Below are 24841 nucleotides of genomic sequence, written 5' to 3' on the forward strand. Positions count from 1 at the left end.
CTCTCTCTCTCTCTCTCATCTCCCATCCCAATACCAACCCTCCTACCCCTCTCCTCTTTCTCCCCTCCCAATCCTTCTCAAAATATTAAATTAAAAGATGAAAAATTATCTTCAACCAAAAACTAATAAACGGAAGCATCGTCTAATGGGGGGTAATAATTCTTCTTATCCTCTTAAATCAAATTACGCACATTCATATTGTTTTAATAGTAAAAATAACAATAAATAAAAGTATCAATTTGGATGTTCGGGTTCAGAGCTTTTTTCCATTACAAAGATAAAAATAAGTAAAATAGAGAAAATTAGTTTAACCTAATAAATGCTTTAATTTATTAGTTGGTTAAATAATTGATCAATAGATTGATTGATTAATTAATTGGTTGATTAATTTATTGATGGATTTATTGATTGATTGGTTAATTAATTAATTAATTGATTGATCAATTGATTAATTGATTAATTGATTAAGCGATTAATTAATTAACTGATTAATTGATTGCATGCATGTTGTTTGTATAAGTTGGCGTGGTAAGCTGGTGCTCCTGAATATGCTTGATGTATGCAGAATGGTTTAGAATATTTGGCTTAAAGTTGACAAACTACGCTAGAATTTAGACAATTGGAGCTGAAGGCGAGAAACTAAGTTACACTTTACTCTTCCCCCCTTTCCTATCCCTCCCCCCCCCCCAACCCAACTTCCATTTCCTGCCCAATGCCCTTTACCCCCCTTCCCTGGACGTTTCTATGTTTAAGTTTAATCTAATTCATTAATTAGATTCCATTATTCATTGAATTACATTCCATTATTCATTGATAATATGAAGCAAACTATACAGGGTGTCCGGAAACTATACAGAGAACTTGTTATGGAGTAGGTGTTGCTACAAGACAACCTTAGGCACTGTTTAAACTTTTTTATAAAATTTAAATATACAGTGGTCGACGTTTATATCAATACAATGAAGACGACTTTTCTATTCAAGTGTTGATTGTTAACAAGCTTTTTTCGAATTAAAAGTTTACAGTAAACAAAAAGAAGCTGTTATTTGATAGCTTTATTTTATTTTCATGTTAATGTGTATCCAAATCCAAATTAAAATCGAAAGTCGTCTTCATTGTATTGATATGTATGACGACGACTGCATTAAAATAAAACTAAAAGAATAAAATTAAAAAACACGTTTAAACATTTTTGGAAGATGTAAGAATCTGAGAATATTTCTTCATTCTTAGATATGTTGTTGGCACTTGGGACACACTTAAACTGCACTGTTATCTATTCTTCTTTATAATAAAGCTTTTCGCTCATATATATATATATATATATATATATATATATTCGGCATGTATGTTTTTTTCATAGTCAGCTGGCCAAACGGCTGGACCAAATGGGCTAACATTTTTTGAGGGAACACTTGAGCACCCTGGCATCAATATTTTTAAAAAATATATTTTTTGTCTTCTTTCAATTTTGATTTTTTTTAATTCCACGGGCAACGCCGGGCACTTCTGCTAGTTCTTATTATTAAGCACTGTTATTGACAAGTTAGAAAGAATATCGAAACTTTAATTATAATTTTAAAACTTTTAAAACTTTACAAATAACCCCCAGTGTATTTGGGACACATTCAGATACTTTCTGGTCTTTCTAAATAACAAGAATATTTTTCTTTTAATTCTTTGGAACACACGCGAACACTTTTAAGTTTTAACTTGAAATTGAGAATGATGTTTAATAATTTTTAAAAATTGAACTAAACTTCCAAATTAGTATCCTAGCTCTGAAGGATCTCAAGTTTAAGCTGTAATAAATCTAATCTAGGAAACGGAGATCTAAGTTTGAAGTAAAAAGCTTGAAGGTTTAAAGATCTGGAGCTCCAGTGTAGTAATAGAGCTGATGCCAGCTGTAGAGATTCATTAGTAACTTATACTAACTCAAGATAGATAGATAGAAAGATAGATGGATGATAGATAGATAGATAGATATATGGATAGAAAGACAAGTCATCAAGTTTATTTCTTCAACACACTTGAGAGCGAGGGGAGGTTGAATGTAAAATGAAAGTATTGCTTGAGAAGAATAAAATGTTGTAATGAATGGTTGAATTAATGTTAATGACATCATTAAGGAGAACTTTTAATCCTAGGTTTCCCATTTGCAGAGTGGTTTAAACAATCACACCATTCAACGCCATTCTTAGACACAGGTGCAACTTCAGTTTTTGTGGGGGAGGGCGACTTTTTATGAAAAGTTGAAAAGTTAGAAATTATTGTTAAACCTTAGGTCTAACTAAATGATACATGGTGGGGGTTGAAAAATGTTTATTGGTAAAAACTTGTTACGGAATATATAGGAGCGTTTTTACTTTCTGTGGGGGGATTTAGGGAGCTTTTCAACTGCTGGAATTGATGAGTCTTCAGAACAGGGAGCAGTCTCGAGCAGAACCGTAGAATGCTGCTTCTGTAGGGAACTGCTTTAAGCTGTAGGTGTAGATGAACCTTTAGAGCTGTCTGGAGCAGAACTGTAGAATGCTGATTCTGTAGGGAACTGCTTTAAGCTGTAGGTGTAGATGAACCTTTAGAGCTGTCTGGAGCAGAACCGTAGAAGACTGCTTCTGAAGGGAGCTGCTAGAAGCTGCAGGTGTAGACGAACTTTCTGGTTCAGGACTTGGTCCGAAAATGATAACTCTATTCTGATTTTAGAATATCAATAAAATCCCCTTTTGATGGTACAGAGTTGGTTTAGAACTCCGGAGTTGCTCGAAGATTAGCTACAACTGATAATATCATCTTTCCAAGATTTCAACGTTAGGTTTAAGGCGTAACCTTAACCTTGAGTCTATACTTAAAAATACACAGTGCTCACAGGATGTTCACAAAAAATACAAACATATAAATACATTTTAACTATTCATAAAAGCACAAATATCAATTCTTAAAGAATCTGTTTCATTCGTTTGTGAATTTTACAAAAAAGGAGTTTTAGTTTATGTAAACACCCAGCAGAGTTCCCATATACAGAAATAATTGATTCCAACCATAATCTGACATTCTTTGTTAAAAATATGCACTTTGAACTCCGTTACATTATATTATAGAAATATGCAAGTAGAGCAAACTGTTTAAAAAAAACTTTATAGCAAAAAAATGACTATTAAATATTTGGGATGGGGGGGGGGCGGTATACTCCCCCCCACGGATATATCTGGGCATATTTGGGCAAAATAATTTATAGACGTTTGCCTAGTGACATGCAGTGGTTGTTAATAGTTTTTGTAAACGATCGTCAAACGATCGTTAAACGATCTTTTTTGTTTCGTTTTCAAAAACGATTGTTTCGTTTTCGGAAAAAACGATCGTTTTCAAAACGACCCACTCGTTTTGATCTTTTAGAAAACTAATAGCGATCATTTTCGAAAGCGACCGTTTTTTATTCGATTGTTTAAAAAAAAGATAGTTTTTGAAAAAAACGATCGTTTTTGAAAAAAAATTCTATTGACAACTATGTTAACGATCGTTAACGAAGGGTTGTCTTTAACGATCGTTAATGAAACGACGAACTTTATCAAAACGGTCGTTTTTGGAAAAAAAATTACATGCAACTTTATTGAATGTTGTCTTATACGAAGTTTAACAGTTGTGGGGGAGTTAAAACTCCTTGATATTTTCTTAAAAACTACTCAATGATAAGTACAGATGCCCTTCAGGTCGGTTTCCTCTCTTCGTTAACGATCGTTAACGAAGGGGTCCTCGTTACCGAAGGGTTGTCGTTAAGGATCGTAAACGAAGGGTTGTCGTTAACGATAATTAACGAAGGGTCGTCGTTAACGATCGTTAACGAAACGACGAATTTTATAAAAACGACCGTTTTGAAAAACGATTGTTTTGCAAAAATTGAAGTACAATTATAATATGGTGAAATACAATGATAATATGGTGAAGTACAATGGTAATATGGTGAAGTACAATGATAATATGGTGAAGTACAATGATAATATGGTGAAGTACAATTATAATATGGTGAAGTACAATTATAATATGGAGAAGTACAATGATAATATGGTGAAGTACAATTATAATATGGTGAAGTACAATTATAATATGTTGAAGTACAATTATAATATGGAGAAGTGCAATGATAATATGGAGAAGTACAATGATAATATGGTGAAGTACAATGATAATATGGAGAAGTACAATGATAATATGGAGAAGTACAATGATAATATGGTTTAGTACATACAATGATTAAATGGCGAAGTACAATGATATTATGGTTTAGTAAATACAATGATAATATGGTGAAGTACAATTATAATATGGTGAAGTACAATGATAATATGGTGAAGTACAATTATAATATGGTGAAGTAAAATGATAATATGGTGAAGTACAATGATATTATGGAGAAGTACAATTATAATATGGATAAGTACAATTATAATATGGTGAAGTACAATGTATGGTGAAGTACAATTATAATATGGTGAAGTACAAAGTATGGTGAAGTACAATGTATGGTGAAGTACAATTATAATATGGTGAAGTACAATGATAATATGGTGAAGTACAATTATAATATGGAGAAGTACAATTATAATATGGTGAAGTACATTGTATGGTGAAATACAATGTTTGGTGAAGTACAATGATATTAATATTGCATAGTAAAATGTACAGTGTGCAGTTGTTACGTATATTGTATTTATTGGTTAGTAGCCTGTTAGTTCTATTTATATTAGATTAGAAACTATAATACCGACATATATTTGCATATACAGACAATTTATCTATCTATCAATACATAGAAATATATGCATATAAATAATATAAATATATCGTCTTTCGATATTTTCCAAATTAGATATATTGATTCTTAAGCAGATCAATGTGACCTTTCACATGATTACATCCCGCCCCACCCCCCCTCGGACAACACTTTAATTTTCCGGGGGGGGGGGGGTGGGGCCTTCCTTGATCAAGAACTTTTACAGGTTCCTTGTCCACTGTCCAGGCTTATTTCAGATCAAATAAAAAAATCAAGAAAATAACTATAGAGTTATTTAGCGTTATTAATGATGATAATGTTCTTGATGCTAATGAATATGATGATAATATACAGAGCGTATATTGGATTGACGCTAAAATACGCACATAATACTCGAAACACCTAGTGTTTCTGCATGCAAATTTTTATATTAGGCTTATAAAATTGTTTAAAATTATTCATTATTCTTAAATTTTCTAATTAGTCCCGAAAATCGGAATTTAGAGCCATAAGCGATCCGAAATGATGTGGGACACCCTGTACAATATATATATACAACAGACCAAAGAAAATAATCTATATCTCTTTGCGTGAAAATTCTTGGTATTTATATATTTTACAATAAAGAAATTGAAAGAAAAAGCATGGAAAGGTAAGATATTAAAATTGACATCCCGTTTCTCACAGTTTGGAAAAATTGACAAATCTGTCGAAACTAAATCAAAGCCTAGTCCTCCAAAGTGGGACTTTCTTCCAGGGATATCTTTGCTTATAAACAATAAATATCCGTTAAAAACAAATTCCTACAGTTTTGTAAAATTTTCATGGACACTTTTTTTGAAAATAAGGCGATAGAGTCTATGTGAAATGATCATTGGTCAATTTTGAAACCAGCCTATTTTAAAATTTGATTTTCTATTAATACTAATTTTAGATTTTCCAGGGCCCAAAAGGTTATGTAGCACAATTATGTGTAGTACACCTGCAGTATGGGAACAGTACAACAAAATGGCCGTTTTGCACTTTTTTCGAGTAAATTCCCCTCTAATATATATTCTATTCTCTATGGGTGAAACCACCAAACCTATCCAGTAATAATTTAGTTATAGTTTCTTAAAAGGACTGTAAGCGTACTTTCTTATGACCATCGATGCAAAGAGAGCAATTCCCGATTTACATCGGTACCCTTAAAACATGTGTGTGTGTACAGAGATATGTTTGTTTAAACTTATCGAAACCCGCTTGGATTCAGCTCAAATTCAATTGCGGTGCACAATTGAATTTGTAAACCCTTTAATATTGAAACACAGGCTTGTTTGTATTCAACTCTGCAGTACGCTTTTGCTTCAAGTTTTAAAACTTACAATTGATGAATTTTACTTTTTTTTGAGTTCATGAGTTTGGAAAAAGTCTAACAAAATTTTGTATCTCCCCCTGGCCCCCCCGCCCCCCCCCCTTACAGGGAATTTGGTAATTTGCTATGTCAAAGCCATGACCAGCTCGGGGTGAAAAGCAGAACATGGTTTACCAAGATTTGGATTTTTTAAAATATTCATTTTCAGTGATTTTGTGGCGCGCATGGAGAAAAAATTGTTTGAATCTATTTAAAAAAAACTTAATTAAATTCTTTGAAGGTGCCTACTCTCTCTTCTTGCTGTCATAGTTTTACCCGGGGGGGGGGGGTGTCAGAGGACGTTCCCTCTCCCACCACCCGTAAGCTACCTCTGTCTACACTACATATATTTTTATAACAACAAATATAGAAATATATAAATCAATAAATTAACTTTAATGGCCCATGGGTTTGTAATAATTCAAAACAAGGAATCTTTTTAATTACCCCTAATGTAAACTTAACAACCAAAGTTTTTTTTCTGTCTTGATATGCCTGGAGCTGCAAAGTGGCAAATTATTTTTTTTATTTTACATCATAAGTGTCTGTGTATCATGAAGAGAGAAGGCTATGTGTTGAATGGTTCGTATAAGTGTATCATGAAGAGAGAAGGCTATGTGTTGAATGGTTCGTATCTGAGTGTTTTTGCTAATTTAGTTTTTACATTTCGCGGTTCCCTTTCCTTTTCCTAATTATCCGGACAAACCATTTATTCTCTTACATCCATGGATGGAAGAAAGGATTGGTATTTGTTTATCTTACATCCATGGATGGAAGAAAGGATTGGTATTTATTTATCTTACATCTATGGATGAAGAAAGGATAGGTGTTTGTTCCTCTTACATGTATGGATAGAAGGAAGGATTGGTATTTGTTTATCTTACATCCATGGATGGAAGGATGGATTGGTATTTATTCCTCTTACATCCATGGATAAAAGAAAAGATTAATATTTGTTTCTCTTACATCCATGGATGGAAGATATAATTGGCATTTGTTCCTCTTTATGCATCCCTAGATGGAAGAAAGGATTGGTATTTGTTTTCTCTTACATCCATGGAAGGTACTTATAGTCTCTTTCTGTTAACCCAGTCCCATCGTCTAAAGTAACACATGTTACAAAAATGTCTTATAAATTATCCAAAAAATACATGAAAGAGACTGAATGGTGTGTTTGTACAATTTTTGAAATAATCATTGGAAGTTTTTAATTTCCTCCTTATATTTTCCTTTCTCAATGAACATTGAACAGTAAACACTTATATTTGTTATTCCTTTACTTTCAACAAAATGAATTCTCTATCTACTGTTCAAACTAAGTATAATTACTCTTACAAATCATAGTTATCCAGAGGATGCAAGCTCTCACACAAAAATTGATGAGAATTTTGTCAACTAACTCTTAAAATAAAGCTAAAAACAAGTTCTGTATATAGTTTTCAAATATGCATGTCTAAGGCTACAAAAATGCATAAGTTTGTTAGTGGGGGTAAAGACTAATACGTAGATACACTTCAAGGTGGACCCAGTCTAGTAAAGTTGACTAAGACGTAGAGACACTTCAAGGTGGACCCAGTCTAGTAAAGTTGACTAAGACGTAGATACACTTCAAGGTGGACCCAGTCTAGTAAAGTTGACTAAGACGTAGAGACACTTCAAGGTGGACCCAGTCAAGTAAAGTTGACTAAGACGTAGATACACTTCAAGGTGGACCCAGTCAAGTAAAGTTGACTAAGACGTAGATACACTTCAAGGTGGACCCAGTCTAGTAAAGTTGACTAAGACGTAAAGACACTTCAAGGTGGACCCAGAACAATGAAGAATAACAATTTATAATAGGAAATATTCAAAATGACCCATCAGCATAACCTAGAAAACAAATGTGTGTAAATGTGAATAGATGGGTGTAAATGTGAAATGATCAATGTGCATGCTCTGAATTTTATATATTTTAACCCGCGTCACATATTTTTATACAAAATAATAGATTTTCGATTCAAATCTTGCACGGTTTCAAAACTGCAGTTTCTTGCATCAAACTTTTGTTATTAATTTTTGCAACCTAATGACGTATCACAGTTATATCAAACTTTAGTATTTTAAACAGTATACCATCAGGATGCAAAAATAAAAGGAGTGGAAGATTAGAATTTGTGACCACTGTGAAGTTCCTGCAGATGCTTTTTCTGAAGAAATATTGAATAAAAAAATCAGTATCCATCAAAACAAGTTTACTTTTCTCACTGAAGCGTGTAAGATCTGAACTACGAAAGAGGTCACCAAGTTGTACCCGTAATTCTGCATAAAATTACTTAGTACCTAATGTCAAAGTTAGACGAGTCAGGCTAATCAGTTGACTCAATGTCTGATAAATCCTCTAATTATACTGTAGTATATTGCGCCATTTCTTTATATTATAATATTTTCAAAAAGAGAGAGATGAAGAAAAAGAGAATCATTAATAAAAATCTTGTTTCCAGTTTCCCCTGGCCTGTCATTAGAACCTGGTCTGATGGATGACTTTGTTAGATACCCGATACTTGCATAGATAGATAGATTCAGTAATTCATGCATAGATACTTGCATAGATAGATAGATCAGTAATTCATGCACAGATACTTGCATGGATAGATAGATTCAGTAATTCATGCACAGATACTTGCATAGATAGATAGATCAGTAATTCATGCACAGATACTTGCATAGATAGATAGATCAGTAATTCATGCACAGATACTTGCATAGATAGATAGATTCAGTAATTCATGCACAGATATTTCAACCAAGGCTCTCCAAGCAGTTAGGAAGGTAAGGTGGGAGGGAAGGGATTATAAAACTGCTCAGGAACTAGTTTTAGCTTACCAACAAAAACAAAGATTGGAAACAAATATGCAATCTTCGTTATTTTCGTTAGTTCCTGACTCCTTTATATAGGATTGTTTGAACAAAACTCCAAAGTTTACTTTTTGGGTCTATGCATTTACGAGAATAAATTTTAATTTAAAAAATCAGAAAAGAAAAGGAGAATGTAAAGAGACAAAATGAAATAATATTTCTTAACAAAAAATAACGGTATCTACAAAACTGCCCCACACCATTAATGAAATTGGGTTCCGATACTATTGCGATGCTCTGTCTTAAGTTTCGAGCTAAAGTAAATTTCATTCGTGCACGTTTTTAAACACTTGTTAGAAGCTTTAATTTATACCTACCTGAATGGCCCGGCGTTGCTCGTGGAAATTATTTTTTTGAATTATTCATAGGCTAAAACACCCCCTACCACCCCCTGTTTTTAATTTTTAATATTATTATTACTATAATAATTATTATCATTATTATTATAATTATCATTATTATTATTATAATTATTATTATTATTATTATTATTATTATTATTATTATTATTATTATTATTATTCTTATAATTATTATCATTATTCAGAATATGCATTTTCTCTACGAAAAACATATACAAAGATACTAAGGACAGTATATATATATATCTAATCTGTTCTCCAGATTTGTATAAAGATACTAAGGACAGTATATACATATATATATCTAAAGCTGTTCTCCAGATTTGTATAAAGATACTAAGGACGGATAAGCAGAGAAACAAACAGTGTTGAAGGATAGGTTTAGTGGGATAAAGAAGAAGGGGAGTTGGGTTGAAGAGGAACACTGCAGGGGGACAAAATGGAATATTAAGATACAGTGTGCATCAAAACCTTTAAAAAAGGCTACATTTTATACACATTAAACGATTTATGGAAACTTTTCAAAATATTATAATATTCTTCTTAGCAAGCTTCGCACCCGTCATTGTTTTTTTTTCAGCAAATACTTCTCCTTCTTTCATTAACAATAAAAAAAATAAAGTTTTCAAAGTTTTTTTTTTATTTTTTTAAATGTGGTTCAATGGGCTTGAGATATGAAAACAGAAAGATATGAAAACAGTAAGATATGAAAACAGTAAGATATGAAAACAGTAAGATATGAAAACAGTAATCATTTCAAAAATATATTTGACTTTGCTTGCGATGATCCTTCTGGATGGTTCCGTTTTTGTTCAACCCTGATAGAATATATTATTGTGAACCTTTAGTTTCCAATGCTGTGTTGATGTTTGAGTTAGATTAGGGAAGACAAAATGTCACCTTATATTTCTCTCACTATCAAAACATTTTCAAGAAACCCATCCTTCATTCTTGGAGAAGGGTGTTGCAAATTCTGAAGTAAATACAGGGCAAAACATAAATTATCAATATGAACCCTTCAACCGGTTTATCATGTATGGAATCTCTTTATTGATTAAAGTCAGTCTGTGTTATTTAATTTAAATTTTACATGCAAAACTTTTTTTCTACAATCGACAAGGTGAATCTTGAAAGTAGATTCATTTGTATGCTGAGATACTCCTCCCCCTTCCTCTCCCCCCCCCCTTGGGCCGATGAATAATGAAAATAACCCAGGGCATCAGGGTTACAATATAAATGTAAATGTGTGATTTCTACTGTATACAGGGTGAAGATTAGAAGATTAAGATGTGTGCGTGTACAGGGTGTCACATTAAACTTATTTCTTTATTTTTTTTTGTCTTTTCTTTATTCATATAAGGCAAAATTGTCAGAAATCTAGCCCCGAGATAACTCCACGATAACTCAACTCAAAGTCTAATTAGAATCTAACTGACTCTATCTCTAGCAAAAACGCAAGGCTCTGTATATGTCCGTGTAAATCAACAATTCGTAATGAACTAATTTATTTTATATACAGGTGAACTAAACTGACCGGGCTAGCCGGACAGGGTCAAAATACAGATAGTTAACCCTATCCCTGCTGGGGTACTTGAAAACCAGGATACGCTGGGGGGGGGGTCAATTTGACCCCCCCTCTAAATCCCATGTTTTATGTCCAAATATGACAAATGATACATCATTAGAAAGCTCTTGTGCTCTACTTTTAGAATCTGCAAAAAAATTTGCAAATTTGCGAAAATTGAGTTTTTTATCGCAAAATCCAGTTTTATAGTAAAAATGTTTGCAAAAAAAAAATTGTCCAAAAAATGACAAATTATACATTTTTGAAAAGCCCTTGACCATGCCATTTCAAATATGCAAAAAATTTTGCAAACTTTTAAATAACCTGATTTTTAATCAAGAAAAACTAAAAATGTGCAAATTTCCTTTGACAGGTTGTTTGCAAAAAATTTGCCATTTTTTCGCAAAACTTGTGCAATCCGTTTCCTTATGTCATAGGTTTTCCAAAAAGCTAAGTTTTATCAAAATCTGATAAGTGAAAGTGGGTCAAAACAAAGATTTAGTTTGTTACAAAAGCAGTCATTCAGCCAGTGTGCCTGAGGACTCAGGCAGTTAGTATTAAAGCCCGGTTTTAGGCCTAAAGGGAGGGCTTTGGGTATGTAAGAAAAGTCAGAAAATTTCAACAGCCTCAGACCAATACTTTTTGAGTTATGTAAAAAAAACTACAGGGGGGGGTAAAATTGACCCCCCCCCCCCAGCAGGAATAGGGTTAAGATATATTACTAACATGGATAATATAGATCGCATCAAGCATTAACACAGAATATATTACAAAATTTCTAATTTGACCATAACATCGCCATAATTAGTGAATTTTGGGTCGTCAATAAAGTGTCATATTCTGTGGGTAAACCTGAATCTTTGAGAGGTTATCCAGATTTTCAACAAATGACTATGACGATTTAAACATTTATTCGTCGGAATTGGTTTTTGAGAATTTGCAAATATTTGTTGGGGGGGGGGGGTATAAAAAAGTAAAAAATCTAACATACAATCCTGGTTTTCTTCCAGTGTTTATCTTCACTCTACACCCTGTACAAAGCAAACATATTGGATTCTAAGTCTATAAGATATATTCCCAACTTTACCTAGAGACCTTACTTTGCCAGAGGAGATAAAGTAAATAAAGTCTCATCTTTACACACTTTTATTCTCATACTTTCATCAAATATTTACCCTTGGAGGTTCCTGTTCCAGTTCCTGTTCCAGTTCCTGTTCCAGTTCCTGTTCCAGTTCCTGTTCCAGTTCCTGTTCCACTTCCTAGTATAAAATCCCATAGTATCAATGCTATCACTACTAGAATTTCTCTAGATTTTAGAAAATGGGTTTCAATTTTAATTTTATTTAACTCTATTGACCGACACCTCCCCTCCCCTCCCCTCTTCTCCATTATTCTGATTAAAAGTCCAATGTTTTCTAAACAAAGCCCCTCCCTCACTTCAGTTAAACAAAGCATCCAACTTTAACTTCAAATAGATCGATTACTACCAAATAAAAAAAGGTTTAAAAACACATTTTTTTTGGCATTTATGGGATAAAGTAAATAATTTCTTAAAAACATTAAATCATGACAAAAAATCACATTATTTCAGTTTTTTATAATATATCAATGTATGATGTTGCTGTTGTGCCTGACTACGGTTCCTTACTATATTGCTTTCCCTATATTTAGGAAAGCCAAGGGTCAACTTATTTGGCATTGAAACCTGATCAGGAGTCCTACAGTACACATATACACCTGATCAGGAGTCCTACAGTACACAAATAAACCTGATCAGGAATCCTACACAGTACACATATTCACATAGTGATCATATAGAACTGAGGATCTGTATATTCTATCATGCCCAGCAAAGAGCAGAAGAAATGTTTCCTTTGTCCTTTACTAGGAGTTGCAAAGTGTTCTAACTGCGAGGTTTATTATTGTACTGCAGAGCATGCTGCTCTTCATAGTGATGGATCGTACTGTTTCCCATACAAGGTACATAAAGTACGTAAAGTACCAATAAAGATCGGAGTCATAAACGTTCTTCTTTAAAGGATTGAGTCGATCTTCGCCACAAACTTTAACCTATAAATCCCAATATTTGTCAAACTTGGGGGTGTAAACCTTTGATATTTCAAACTATTTCATAGTTTGAATTTTCAAAGGTCTGCAACATGGGGGGGGGGGGGCAAATTATAGAGATTTAAACATCTGAATTTGTGGCAAAAACTCAGTTTCTTTTCTATCCATATACCTTTCCAAACTTAAAGTGTAAACCTTTCATATTTTAAAGTTGGATCATTTCATCTAACGAAATTCATAGTTTAAAATATCAAAGGTCGACAACATTGGGTTGAAAAGATATTGGGGTTGAAAATCAGAGTTTTTTGGAAAAAGTCAGAATTCTCTTGCATGTTAACTTCTACATTTTAAAAATATCCCTGTATATTTTGCCAAGATTTATCAGTTTGAATAAAAAAGTGTTGTTTCTAATTAAAAGAATGAACAAAGATGACAATCTGTTTTGATTACATCTGTACAGGTTCCAGTCTATACCTTGATACTAAGTTTTTCTTGTATTTCAGGTTGGATACATCAAGGAGAAAGGCCGGGTTCTCTACGCTACACGAGACATAAAACCTTTAGAACTTATCCTAGTTGATCCAGGAACCGTAGTTGGTCCTAACTATAGAAGCACATGTGTATGTATCACATGCTTAAAAGGTTTAGATTCGATCACCCTATGTACTGGTTGTTCCTACCCCGTGTGTGATGAAAAGTGTATGAGGGAAGAAAGACATATGAAAGAGTGTTGTTTACTGGCTAAAAGTTCTGCAAATGCGAAACAAATCACTAAATCTGGAATTTCAGAAGGATACGCTCCTGTAACTATTCTAAGAGTATTACTCCTAGCAGAATCTTTAAGTGAAAGTTGGACAAGAACAAATGAATTAATGGATCATTTAACAGAGAAAACCGTTCATCCACTAGAATGGGATTGGTATGAAAATAGTATTATTAGGTATATAAGAGAAGATCTAGCTCTAGCTAAACGATTCTCTGTGAAAGATATTGAAAGATCTATTGGATTGTTAAATGTGAACGCCGTGTGTCTACAGTTTTCTAAAGCCCGTGGAATCCCTGCTAAAGAAGTGGGCAAGGGACTGTACCCTATATTTGCAATAATGTCCCATGAATGTATTTGCAATGCACGGTACATAGTTGATCCCAAAACCTTTAAAATGTATGTACGAGCAAGAGTATCAATCAAGGCAGGAACTGAGCTCACAGTCCAATATTTGTCAGCACTTTGGGGAACCTTTAAACGAAGAAAAAAGATAAAAGAAGAATGGTATTTCGACTGCACCTGCAGAAGGTGTTCAGATCCCACCGAATGTGGAACATACTCCAGCGGTGTTCAGTGCTTAGATTGTAATACTGGTATCTTGCTACCAGAAGATCCTCTTGACTATTCCTCGCCCTGGGCCTGTAATAGGTGTAGTCTAGCCATTAGTTCATCAAGGATTCAAACCTTAGTGGAGGATATAGAATCTGAGGTTGATAGTATCCTTACTACTCAACAGTACTGGAGATATAAAGAAATATTATTGAAATATTCCGGCACAATTTTGCATCCTGCACATTGGATTCTAACCACAGCTAGACGAAACCTTATTCAATATCTTTGCTACAGCAATACCGAAGATGTTCTTCATATTCTCAATGTGGAAGAACGGTTTAAGCTTTGTGAAGATTTCTTGAATGTATTGAAGAAGGTTGATCCAGGTTGGAGTGAGCTGAATATGTTTATCCTACGAGAATATCATTTTGCCAAGCTGAACATACTAGAGCGTTATTATGCTTCAGGGGTTATCAACATTGCGGAGTTCTCAGTCAAGTCCAGGAACAGTATTGAAGCATTAGACAAAGTTAAGAAGCAAAATGAATATCTAGAATTTGACACTTGACTTTTCCATCAATATTTGTTTTGTTATTCTGTTGTATATCATCAAAAAAATCAATATTTGACAAAAACTTTTTTTATATTGCAGTTGGAACCAGAAAATAGTACAAAGGTCATCTTCTTCCTTTTTTCTTTTAATTACAAATAAATGTTACTGAAATTGGAATTTTTTCTCTAAAAATATAACCAGAGCCAAGAACTTTTGTGTTGGATACTTATAATCCCTATCAATTTATTGCGATATCTTTTGTGGGCACTTTTAATTTGAGGATCTATAAAAACTATGCCTATAACTTCATTTTAATATTCCTCCCCGGCCTTAATCAAAGATCCCTTCAACCCCTGATTGTGTACGATTACCATGCGCGATATCGAATAAAGATTAAATTAATCTGTAGAATAACAAACGTTCGAGATCAAGCATTGTTTCGTAACGGTACTAGGGTTTCCAGCGAACGAAACGTTTCGCAAAAAAATGAAAAAATATTCGATCGCATTTCGCGAACATTTTTTTCTCCCATATTTCGCGAAAAATGCGAAATTATCGCGAAACGATTTTTTCCTTTTCACTGGAAACCCTACGGTACCCTTAAAACCTTTGTCATGTCAAATATAAAATAGAAATCCATCTTCATGGTTTTGAAATTTGATTGCTTTCAATTGTGGTTCTTTCAGAAAATGACTTGAGCATGTGTTCTGCAGAAAAACATTACTAAATTATCAGAATTAATCACTTTTAAACCTAGAATAACGTCAACATCCTCCACATTATTGATCAGATAAAGGTTTGAAAGGGTACGTTAACGTTTCACCATATCATTCATGATTTCAGTAAGATAAATTATTTTAACCCTATCCCCGCTGGGGTACTTGAAAACCAGGATACGCTGGGGGGGGGGTCAATTTGACCCCCCCCTCTAAATCCCATGTTTTATGTCCAAATATGACAAATGATACATCATTAGAAAGCTCTTGTGCTCTACTTTTAGAATCTGCAAAAAAATTTGCAAATTTGCGAAAATTGAGTTTTTTATCGCAAAATCCAGTTTTATAGTAAAAATGTTTGCAAAAAAAAAATTGTCCAAAAAATGACAAATTATACATTTTTGAAAAGCCCTTGACCATGCCATTTCAAATATGCAAAAAATTTTGCAAAATTTTAAATAACCTGATTTTTAATCAAGAAAAACTAAAAATGTGCAAATTTCCTTTGACAGGTTGTTTGCAAAAAATTTGCATTTTTTTCGCAAAACTTGTGCAATCCGTTTCCTTATGTCATAGGTTTCCAAAAAGCTAAGTTTTATCAAAATCTGATAAGTGAAAGTGGGTCAAAACAAAGATTTAGTTTGTTACAGGCAGTCATTCAGGCAGTGTGCCTGAGGACTCAGGCAGTTAGTATTAAAGCCCGGTTTTAGGCCTAAAGGGAGGGATTTCAACAGCCTCAGACCAATACTTTTTGAGTTATGTAAAAAAAACTACAGGGGGGGGTCAAATTGACCCCCCCCCAGCGGGAATAGGGTTAAGTCACTCACCAAAATGTGTAAATGTTTTTGAAAATAAAATAGTTTTAAAGTACTAAATCTTAACTTTACTTTTTGTCTGTAAAAATCAAAAGAAATTCTGAGAATGTTGGTTACAATATGGAAGGCATATTTTATATTTGTTTTCATCTGTTTTGAATAAAATTGAAATACCTATTTTTGACAATATTATTTTGGTGCAAAGTACTATAAAGTTAGAATTATTTTCCAACAAAAATGGTTTTATAGATATTTATTGTGCGCTTGTCATAACCCTATGTTGTTATTTCTAAATATAACATTTTTCCCAACACAGCATAAATCTGAAAAAGTATGTTATTTAAAATTTATTTTTCATAAAAATAATATATTATGTTTAAATTTCCCTAGTGTAAGAATGTTACATAAGAGAGTGCAATTTAATGAAGTAATATTTCTAGATAAGATGCTTTCTTTATTAAATTCCATTATATAATATCGTTTAATAAGAAGTGGGAATATATGTTGTGAGGTGATTTATGGTTTAATAGATTCAGGGTTCCCCTGTTGTTTTTGCGCAGACGTAATAAATTTGAATTTACTCTAGAAACCTGGATCTTTTGGACATTTGGTGGATAAATTTTCATAGATTAACTAAATCTAAAGTTTATCTCTATCTTTGCAAGGATTCTGTATGAAATAATATACTTTTATGTTTCTGAAATATATGACATTTTTTATCTTTTAAATGTCCGTAAAATGTCTGATATTTGAAATGCCTTATCTGCGCAATGTCTTCATTAATGTCCATTCTTTTAAAGAAATTGATTTTTTGTCACAAACATAAATTTTCTAATTCTTAAATCTCAACAACCTTATTGTGTAAACCTTTGATATTTCAAACTTACAATACCTGATCTTTAACAATATTTATAATTTGAAATACCAAAGGTCTACGAAATAAGGTTGTAAAGATAAAAATATTAGAAAATTAGAGTTTGTGGCAAAAACTCAATTTCTTTACCAAGACCTGAAAACATTTAATGCCATCCTATAGGTTTCTGATGTACTGATGTAACTTTAAAGCTATACAATCCATGCATCGAATGTTTATATTTTGGTTGAATAGAAACAAGCCATTACATCTTTTATTTATTTATGTACATAACTTTGATTCTAATCTAAAATGAAATGTGCTAAAGCAACCCAGAGAGGAGGCTTGAAACTATAAAAATGCTGTTATGAAGTTTTATTTAACAACTTGGACACATTCAGCTCAGTTTATAATTCTGTAGGGCTGGGCGTCTTCAGAGTTTTGAATTATATTGTTTATAGATAATCAAATGTGTTTGATATCTACTCTATAACTTTCCTTTTTCTGCTTAATTCGTAAGAATTATTCTTGAGAATAACATAAAGGACTTTAATAAAAACCACACAAGATAGTAAAACTCAAAAAATCAGAATCAGATGGAAGATGGCAAAAAACTCAAAAATCTTAAAAACCGAATCCTATTAGACTAATTGATGGAATAGGCAATGCCAAAAACACCTCAACTAACAACTAACAGGCAGATCAAGGCTTGTATCAAAAATAGTAATTAAGCCAGGGATGGAGACATTTTATTATGTGACTAAGGAACTGCAAGTCTTTGCTACAAAATCAAATAATCAAATGCCTATATCTTTGCATCCTGATAGTGTACACCTTTGACATTTCAAACTTAGGTTATTTGATACAACAAATCATTCATATTTTGAAATTGATTTTGAAGAATAGATATAGGGATTAGAAATTAGAGCTTGTGGCAAAGACTCAATTCCTGTCTGGTGGCACTTCCTAGTCAAAAACCCATTGCACAAACAACATCTGAAGCTGCATTTGTCATAATTAATTCAAAAAAATGAAAATCCCATGTAAAGTATTCTGTTTTGACGACTTAAAGGGTAATAAAAACCAAAAACTTCAAAAAGAAAGGTTGGCTGGGTGATGAATTTGATGATCAAAAATCAAAAAAACATATCTTAAAAAAATGTTTATTCTAAACCAATATTTTAGGTTAAGTTTGAAATATGTGCCAAGCGCTTTGACTAGGTCAGACTAGATCAATTTAAAATATTGCAAAGCCCTCCTTTGTGAAGTGGGAAGGGGGTTCGTGAGTCCTGTCTTAAGAAAAATCAGAGACCGAATTTGAAGAATTTGAGCCGCTTAAACCTGGTTCGATTTACTTCAAATTGTATTCATTGTTTTGATTTTTGAGCCGTTGCTCAATTGGAACCGGTTTTTGGAGGATAAACAACTCGTGTTAAATTCTTTGAATTCGGTCCCAGACCACTTTAACTGAAAACGCTTGATGAAAGCTTGATTTATTGGTTTGTGGATAGGTTTGTGGATAGGTTTGTGGATAGGTTTGTGGATAGGTTTGGGATAGGTTTTTAAGTAGTAAAGCCAACTTAAAGCACCAACCAAAAATTCCTTTAACATAAAATCATCAATAATATTTCATAGGATGCTTAATCTTATTTTTATTAGTAAAAGATCGATGTTCTTCAGTTTACAATTCAACATATTTTAATTTAAAAAGTCAACTTTAAAATTTTATACAATTCTAAATAATCAGATATCGGAATTTAATTGGATGATCTCGATATCCAAGTAGGGGAACTTTTTAATTTGTCGATAAATGGTTGATCCCGAGATAGTTCTGACTTCAGATAAACCTATATCCAATTATTGTTTGCTATCATTCTATTTCCATTTCCATTACATCTCCACTGCAACCATACCACGGGCCACGCCACAAAATAACAATGAGGATTGCTTTTTTCAAAAAATGCTTCGCCCGGGACAAACAGACATCTTTCTTTTCCATTACAGAGTTGAGTTACTCGTCTCATCTCATCAGGAGTAGGCTCGCGAGGATGGCAATCATGAACAGCCTAGAAATATGTAAAGGAAATGCTCATGAACAGCCTAGAAATATGTAAAGGAATTGTTCATGAACAGCCTAGAAATATGTAAAGGAACTATTCATGAACAGGCTAGAAATATGTAAAGGAACTGTTCATGAACAGCCTAGAAATATGGAAAGGAACTGTTCATGAACAGCCTAGAAATATGGAAAGGAACTGTTCATGAACAGGCTAGAAATATGTAAAGGAACTGTTCATGAACAGCCTAGAAATATGGAAAGGAACTGTTCATGAACAGCCTAGAAATATGTAAAGGAACTGTTCATGAACAGCCTAGAAATATGGAAAGGAACTGTTCATAAACAGGCTAGAAATATGCAAATGAACTGTTCATAAACAGGCTAGAAATATGTAAAGGAACTGTTCATAAACAGGCTAGAAATATGCAAAGTAACTGTTCATAAACAGGCTAGAAATATATAAAGGAACTGTTTATTAACAGCCTGGAAATATGTAAAGGAACTGTTCATGAACAGCCTAGAAATATGCAAAGGAACTGTTCATAAACAGGCTAGAAATATGCAAAGGAACTGTTCATAAACAGGCTAGAAATATGTAAAGGAACTGTTCATAAACAGCTAGAAATATGGAAAGGAACTGTTCATGAACAGCCTAGAAAAATGAATAGGAACTGATCATGAACAGACTAGAAATATGTAAAGGAACTGTTCATGAACAGCCTAGAAATATGCAAAGGAACTCTTCATGAACAGCCTGGAAATATGTAAAGGAACTGTTCATGAACATGCTAGAAATATGCAAAGGAACTGTTCATGAACAGCCTGGAAATATGTAAAGGAACTGTTCATAAACAGCCTAGAAATATGTAAAGGAACTGTTTATAAACAGGCTAGAAATATGTAAAGGAACTGTTCATAAACATGCTAGAAATATGTAAAGGAGCTGTTCACGAACAGCCTGGAAATATGTAAAGGAACTGTTCATGAACAGGCTAGAAATATGTAAAGGAACTGTTCATGAACAGCCTAGAAATATGGAAAGGAACTGTTCATGAACAGCCTAGAAATATGGAAAGGAACTGTTCATGAACAGCCTGGAATATGGAAAGGACCTGTTCATGAACAGCCTAGAAATATGTAAAGGAATTTCATGTTAGATTCACAACCGTAGCCGTTAAGCACCTATTTATGATGATCTTTTGCAAGAAAATAAGGATATCACTATCGGCCAATGTGAATCAGATAATACAAATGGAGGGTCACGAGAAACCAAGTTATGGGCGATAGGATAACTAGTTCCTCAGCAGTACAAATAATTTACAGAAACTAGTTCTTCAGCAGTCCTAATAATTCACAGAAACTAGTTCTTCAGCAGTCCTAATATTTCACAGAAACTAGTTTCTCAGCAGTCCAAATAATTCACAGAAACTAGTTTCTCTGCAGTCCAAATAATTCACAGAAACTAGTTCTTCAGCAGCCCTAATAATTCACAGAAACTAGTTCTTCAGCAGTCCAAATAATTCACAGAAACTAGTTCTTCAGCAGCCCTATTAGCCACAGCTAAATATACGCTATAACCCTATCGCCAATACCTGTAGTCTACCTTGCAAGAAACGAAGTAAAAAGTAAAAAAAAATAATCAAAAATATTCACCTTGATCATTTCAAAACATCCCCCAGGACAAGTCACATCAAATCTATTTTTATACCAATCTGGACCTCTATGATAGTCCAGTGAATAGATAGTTCCCAGATCATGGATTGTATTCCTAGGATCACATCGATCAAAAGGGATTTGTTGGGCTTTCCCGCGACAAGGAGCTCCACCATTGGATTGTGCAGGACAGTTTGGTATTCTTACTCTAGTTGGATGTATACCATTTCCATTAGTCCATGGACACCAGTTGCAGTTCACAGGGGTTCTACACACTCTTCTTTTGCAAGGTCGTTGATCAATTTCCTCATCATCACAATCCTCTAGACCACGGCATACTCGTGTTCGCAGTTTCATTCCTCCACCGCAGGTTACTGAACACTTAGACCACCTAGACCAGGAGGGACAGCGGTTAAAAATACAATCTTCTTCTTCTTCTTGATCATTAGGATCCCCTGAACATGATCCTCGTCGGGTGCAGGTTCTTCTCCTGAATCTTCTGCTGTTTCTTCCACAGGATCTAGAGCACCTTGACCAGGGCCCCCAGGGGCTCAAATTATCCTCATTCTAAGGTATGAGATTAAGTCAAACAGAGATGGAATTTAAAGAATTTGAGCCGCGGTTTAAATCCGCCAAAACCCGGTTTAAATTAAGCGCCGGCTTAAATCTTGAAACATTTGATAAATTTTAAGTGGAACCAACCATATTTAAGCCGCGGCTTAAATTTAAACCGCCCCTCAAATTCTTTAAATTCGGCCACTGGAGGCTAAACCAATAAAGACTTATATACAATTTCAATCTTAATAGTATAAAAAATTTTTTTTTTGTACGTAAAGAGAGTGACCGTGGTTAAGAAAGGAAGTGTAAGACATTCCAGAAAAAAAAGTTATGTGTTTTTTATGTATTTCACAGTTTCACAGCTTTGGGCTAAAAAACTCAGTTTGAAGGGACTAGCGACGTTATTTTATCTTGAGAAGTGTCCTCTCCGGAGTAAAAATAAAAATTAAAAAAACACAATTGAAATTAGTCAATTTATCAAATAAATTGGCAGGGAGAATAGTCATTGTTTTGTTTTATTTTCCTTTGCCTCTTTACACCTCCTCTAAAACTCACGAACAGTCTTTTTTGAAAAAAAAATCTCAATTTACACTTTTTTTAGGATCACATTCAGGAAACTCTCCTCCAAAACTGCATGTACATCTGTAGGCATTGCGACCTTAAAAGTAGGCCATGAAATGGGTTTTAATTTCTAAAATATGTTGTTCTGCTAAAATTAGGATATTTATACCTTTCTTTGTACAGGCCCCATTTCTACCACAAACATCTCTACATTTACTACATTCACCATCACTATTTCTTCCATACATGCATGTACATTCTCCATTGAGTTCCACTTCAAATGGTTCACATTTCTTCACATTACAGTCCGGAGGGAAACCTCCCAGGTTACACATGCATTTTTTATCACTTAGATCACAGTACTCTTCCTCCGAACAATTTGGTTGACAATCCCTGGCACTTCCCTTGTTTATATTACAGACAGGGTAGGTTGTCCTACCGTTTTTACACAAACACATCTTGGTTTTGGGATGGCAGTAGCCTCGATCAGTCAAACAATCAGAGTTCTTTTCGCAATCCATTGACTCCTTTAAAAACTTGTTTTTCAGAAAATTATTTTAGTTATTAATAATTTTTACCTTGTCTTCCTGAGCTTGAGATACAGTTAAAATTACCTGTAATTAAAGGAACAGTAAACGACATGTCCGATTCTCAATTAGAGATACCGGAATGGTACGGGAAAGCTGAGAATGAGATATTCATGGTATGCTCTTAAAAAAAATTGTTTTTAATTGCGGTTGTTCTACATAAATTAACCTCGCATTTCTCCTGCAGAAACAATGTGAGGAAATTATGATGGTTGATCAAGCAAAATAGAAAGACAATGACTTCCACATTGTGGATAAAAACAGGTTTAAAGAGTACTGCTGTTAATTGGACATGCCCAGTTCTTAAAAATTAAAATAGCTAAATAATCCATTTATCTTAAAATCAAAATTAAAATATCAGATTACTTTTGTTTGGTAACTCACCACTAAACAAAATATTCTGCATTTCAAGAGAATCATTATAAACTAAAATAAAACTAAACAATATATTTATAAGCCTTATATTCTTTATAATGATGTTATTTAAAAACTACCAAATTCAAAACATTTCTTCATAAACAATGGAAATCATCAATTCATTGATTCCTTAGGAAAAAAATAAATAAACCATATTTACATTAATCTTTTTTATGATTTTAAATATACCTTAAAAGTAATAGTTAAATGATAGAGGACGCGAGGACGGTCTCTAGTGTAAGGATAACTTTTTCAGTATATATATTTTCTCATAACAGGTTTAAGTAAATGGCCAGTCTTCCACAAAATGGCATTTTTTCCCTCAAAAAATGAAACCAGCTATGCCTTTACAACTAAAGCATTGAAAACTCATTTGAATTTTACCATACCAATTTGTAGGCAGCTAGACCAGGTAGTACACCGGAAAAAGGGAGCGTTACACCAAATAAATCATCCCTTTTGGAGAGATTGCTGTTTCAACAGATTCTTTAAACAATTTAGCAAGTTTTTTTTTTGTTTACAATGAAAGCGCTATTTGTTGTACATTTTTCCTAACGATATAAAAAGTATGTTACAAAAGTGAAATGCAGCCTTGTAGAGCTAGATTTTAAGTATTAAAATAAAAACCATGATTTTTTTCATTAATGACCATGATAAGTTTTTTTATATGAAAATTACAACATTTGATATTTTTTGTCATGCTTTACAAAAATTCAGGAAAAAGACACTTTTTTGTAATTTGTAATTCTCTCAACACTGAAAGAGTTAATTTTAAAAAAAGAGTTGTTTATGTTCAATTCTTTAAAAGGTTTAAAGACCCCTCCTTAAACAAGCCGTCCCCCCCTCCCCCACCCCCCGATTTACGCAAAAGTTCGTAATTAGTTCGACCCCCACCACCACTTTATACACATACATCTAAACAGTTTGTTTTTAACCATTGTGACAGAAACAATCTCAAGAAATAATAATTGTCTTAAAACATTTTTTTTAAAAGTGAATATTTGAAAATGACCTTTTTTCCATCTCATAATCTGAGTTTGTTTCCCTTACGTCCATTTGACAGCCCAAATTTTAATTTTGAATAATCTTTTTTCTTTGTTTATTTTCTTGTGATTTTTAACAAAAAAAATTGTTTGTTTTTTTAACCGATTTTGATGGTTATTATTTCGTTAGAATTGACGAGGTTCAACCCAGACCAAAATATATTTACAATAAATGTAGAACTAACATCTACTTTTTTTACTCTACAGAGGTTTGGTCTATCACCATCACCGAATTTTACTTGAATATTGCTAGTGTTTCTGCCCAAACCTCACTTAAAAAGCTAACTAGTTAAAGAGAAAAAGTATATTTCAATGTTTTCCAATGAACAGAAATGCATTTCCAGATAGTTTAACTCAATATTCAATAAAACTTTCAAAATAGTAAGTTTAATTTTCTACTGCAACCATTTTAGTTCATTTCTCCAGATTAAAAAATTTCTTTCCATTAAAAATGAATAATATGGTTTCTTTCTGTTTGCTTCTTGAATCATTTAGATTGCTTAACTCTATAAAGGTTGGGGGTTTGAATCTTTGTATTGCCTTGGAGAGGGGGCGTCCCAAGCCCCCTCCCCCCCCCCCTAAAAAAACCTTAGAATAAAGGAAAAGGGTTGCAATTCAAGTTCATAGCCCAAATTTTTAAGCTCATTGAAAAAAATTTA

At 33.2% G+C, this 24841-nt stretch overlaps 2 protein-coding genes across 3 annotated transcripts; one reads left to right on the forward strand and one right to left on the reverse strand.

Moving 5' to 3' along the window:
* Positions 1–12687: 12687 nt before the first annotated feature.
* LOC111699930 (protein msta) lies at positions 12688–15360 on the forward strand. Of its 2 annotated transcripts, none has more exons than XM_023470719.1 (2): positions 12688–12971; positions 13553–15360. In XM_023470719.1, exons 1-2 carry the CDS (start codon positions 12825–12827, stop codon positions 14933–14935), a joined length of 1530 nt encoding a protein of 509 aa, XP_023326487.1. In that variant the 5' UTR covers positions 12688–12824; the 3' UTR covers positions 14936–15360. The 2 variants fall into 2 exon arrangements, with proteins under 2 accessions (XP_023326487.1, XP_023326488.1); XM_023470720.1 differs by having other exon boundaries at positions 12688–12962.
* A 3579-nt stretch (positions 15361–18939) lies between these two features.
* On the reverse strand, positions 18940–23137 carry LOC111699937 (SCO-spondin). The gene is made up of 6 exons (XM_023470732.1): positions 23107–23137; positions 22714–22749; positions 22305–22662; positions 22165–22232; positions 21017–21583; positions 18940–19370 (listed from the first exon to the last, which is right to left on the reverse strand). Exons 3-6 carry the CDS (start codon positions 22654–22656, stop codon positions 19152–19154), a joined length of 1206 nt encoding a protein of 401 aa, XP_023326500.1. The 5' UTR covers positions 22657–22662; positions 22714–22749; positions 23107–23137; the 3' UTR covers positions 18940–19151.
* Positions 23138–24841: the final 1704 nt, after the last annotated feature.

Source organism: Eurytemora carolleeae, unplaced genomic scaffold (genome assembly GCF_000591075.1).
Source record: "Eurytemora carolleeae unplaced genomic scaffold, Eaff_2.0 scaffold384, whole genome shotgun sequence".
NCBI lineage: Eukaryota > Metazoa > Arthropoda > Copepoda > Calanoida > Temoridae > Eurytemora > Eurytemora carolleeae.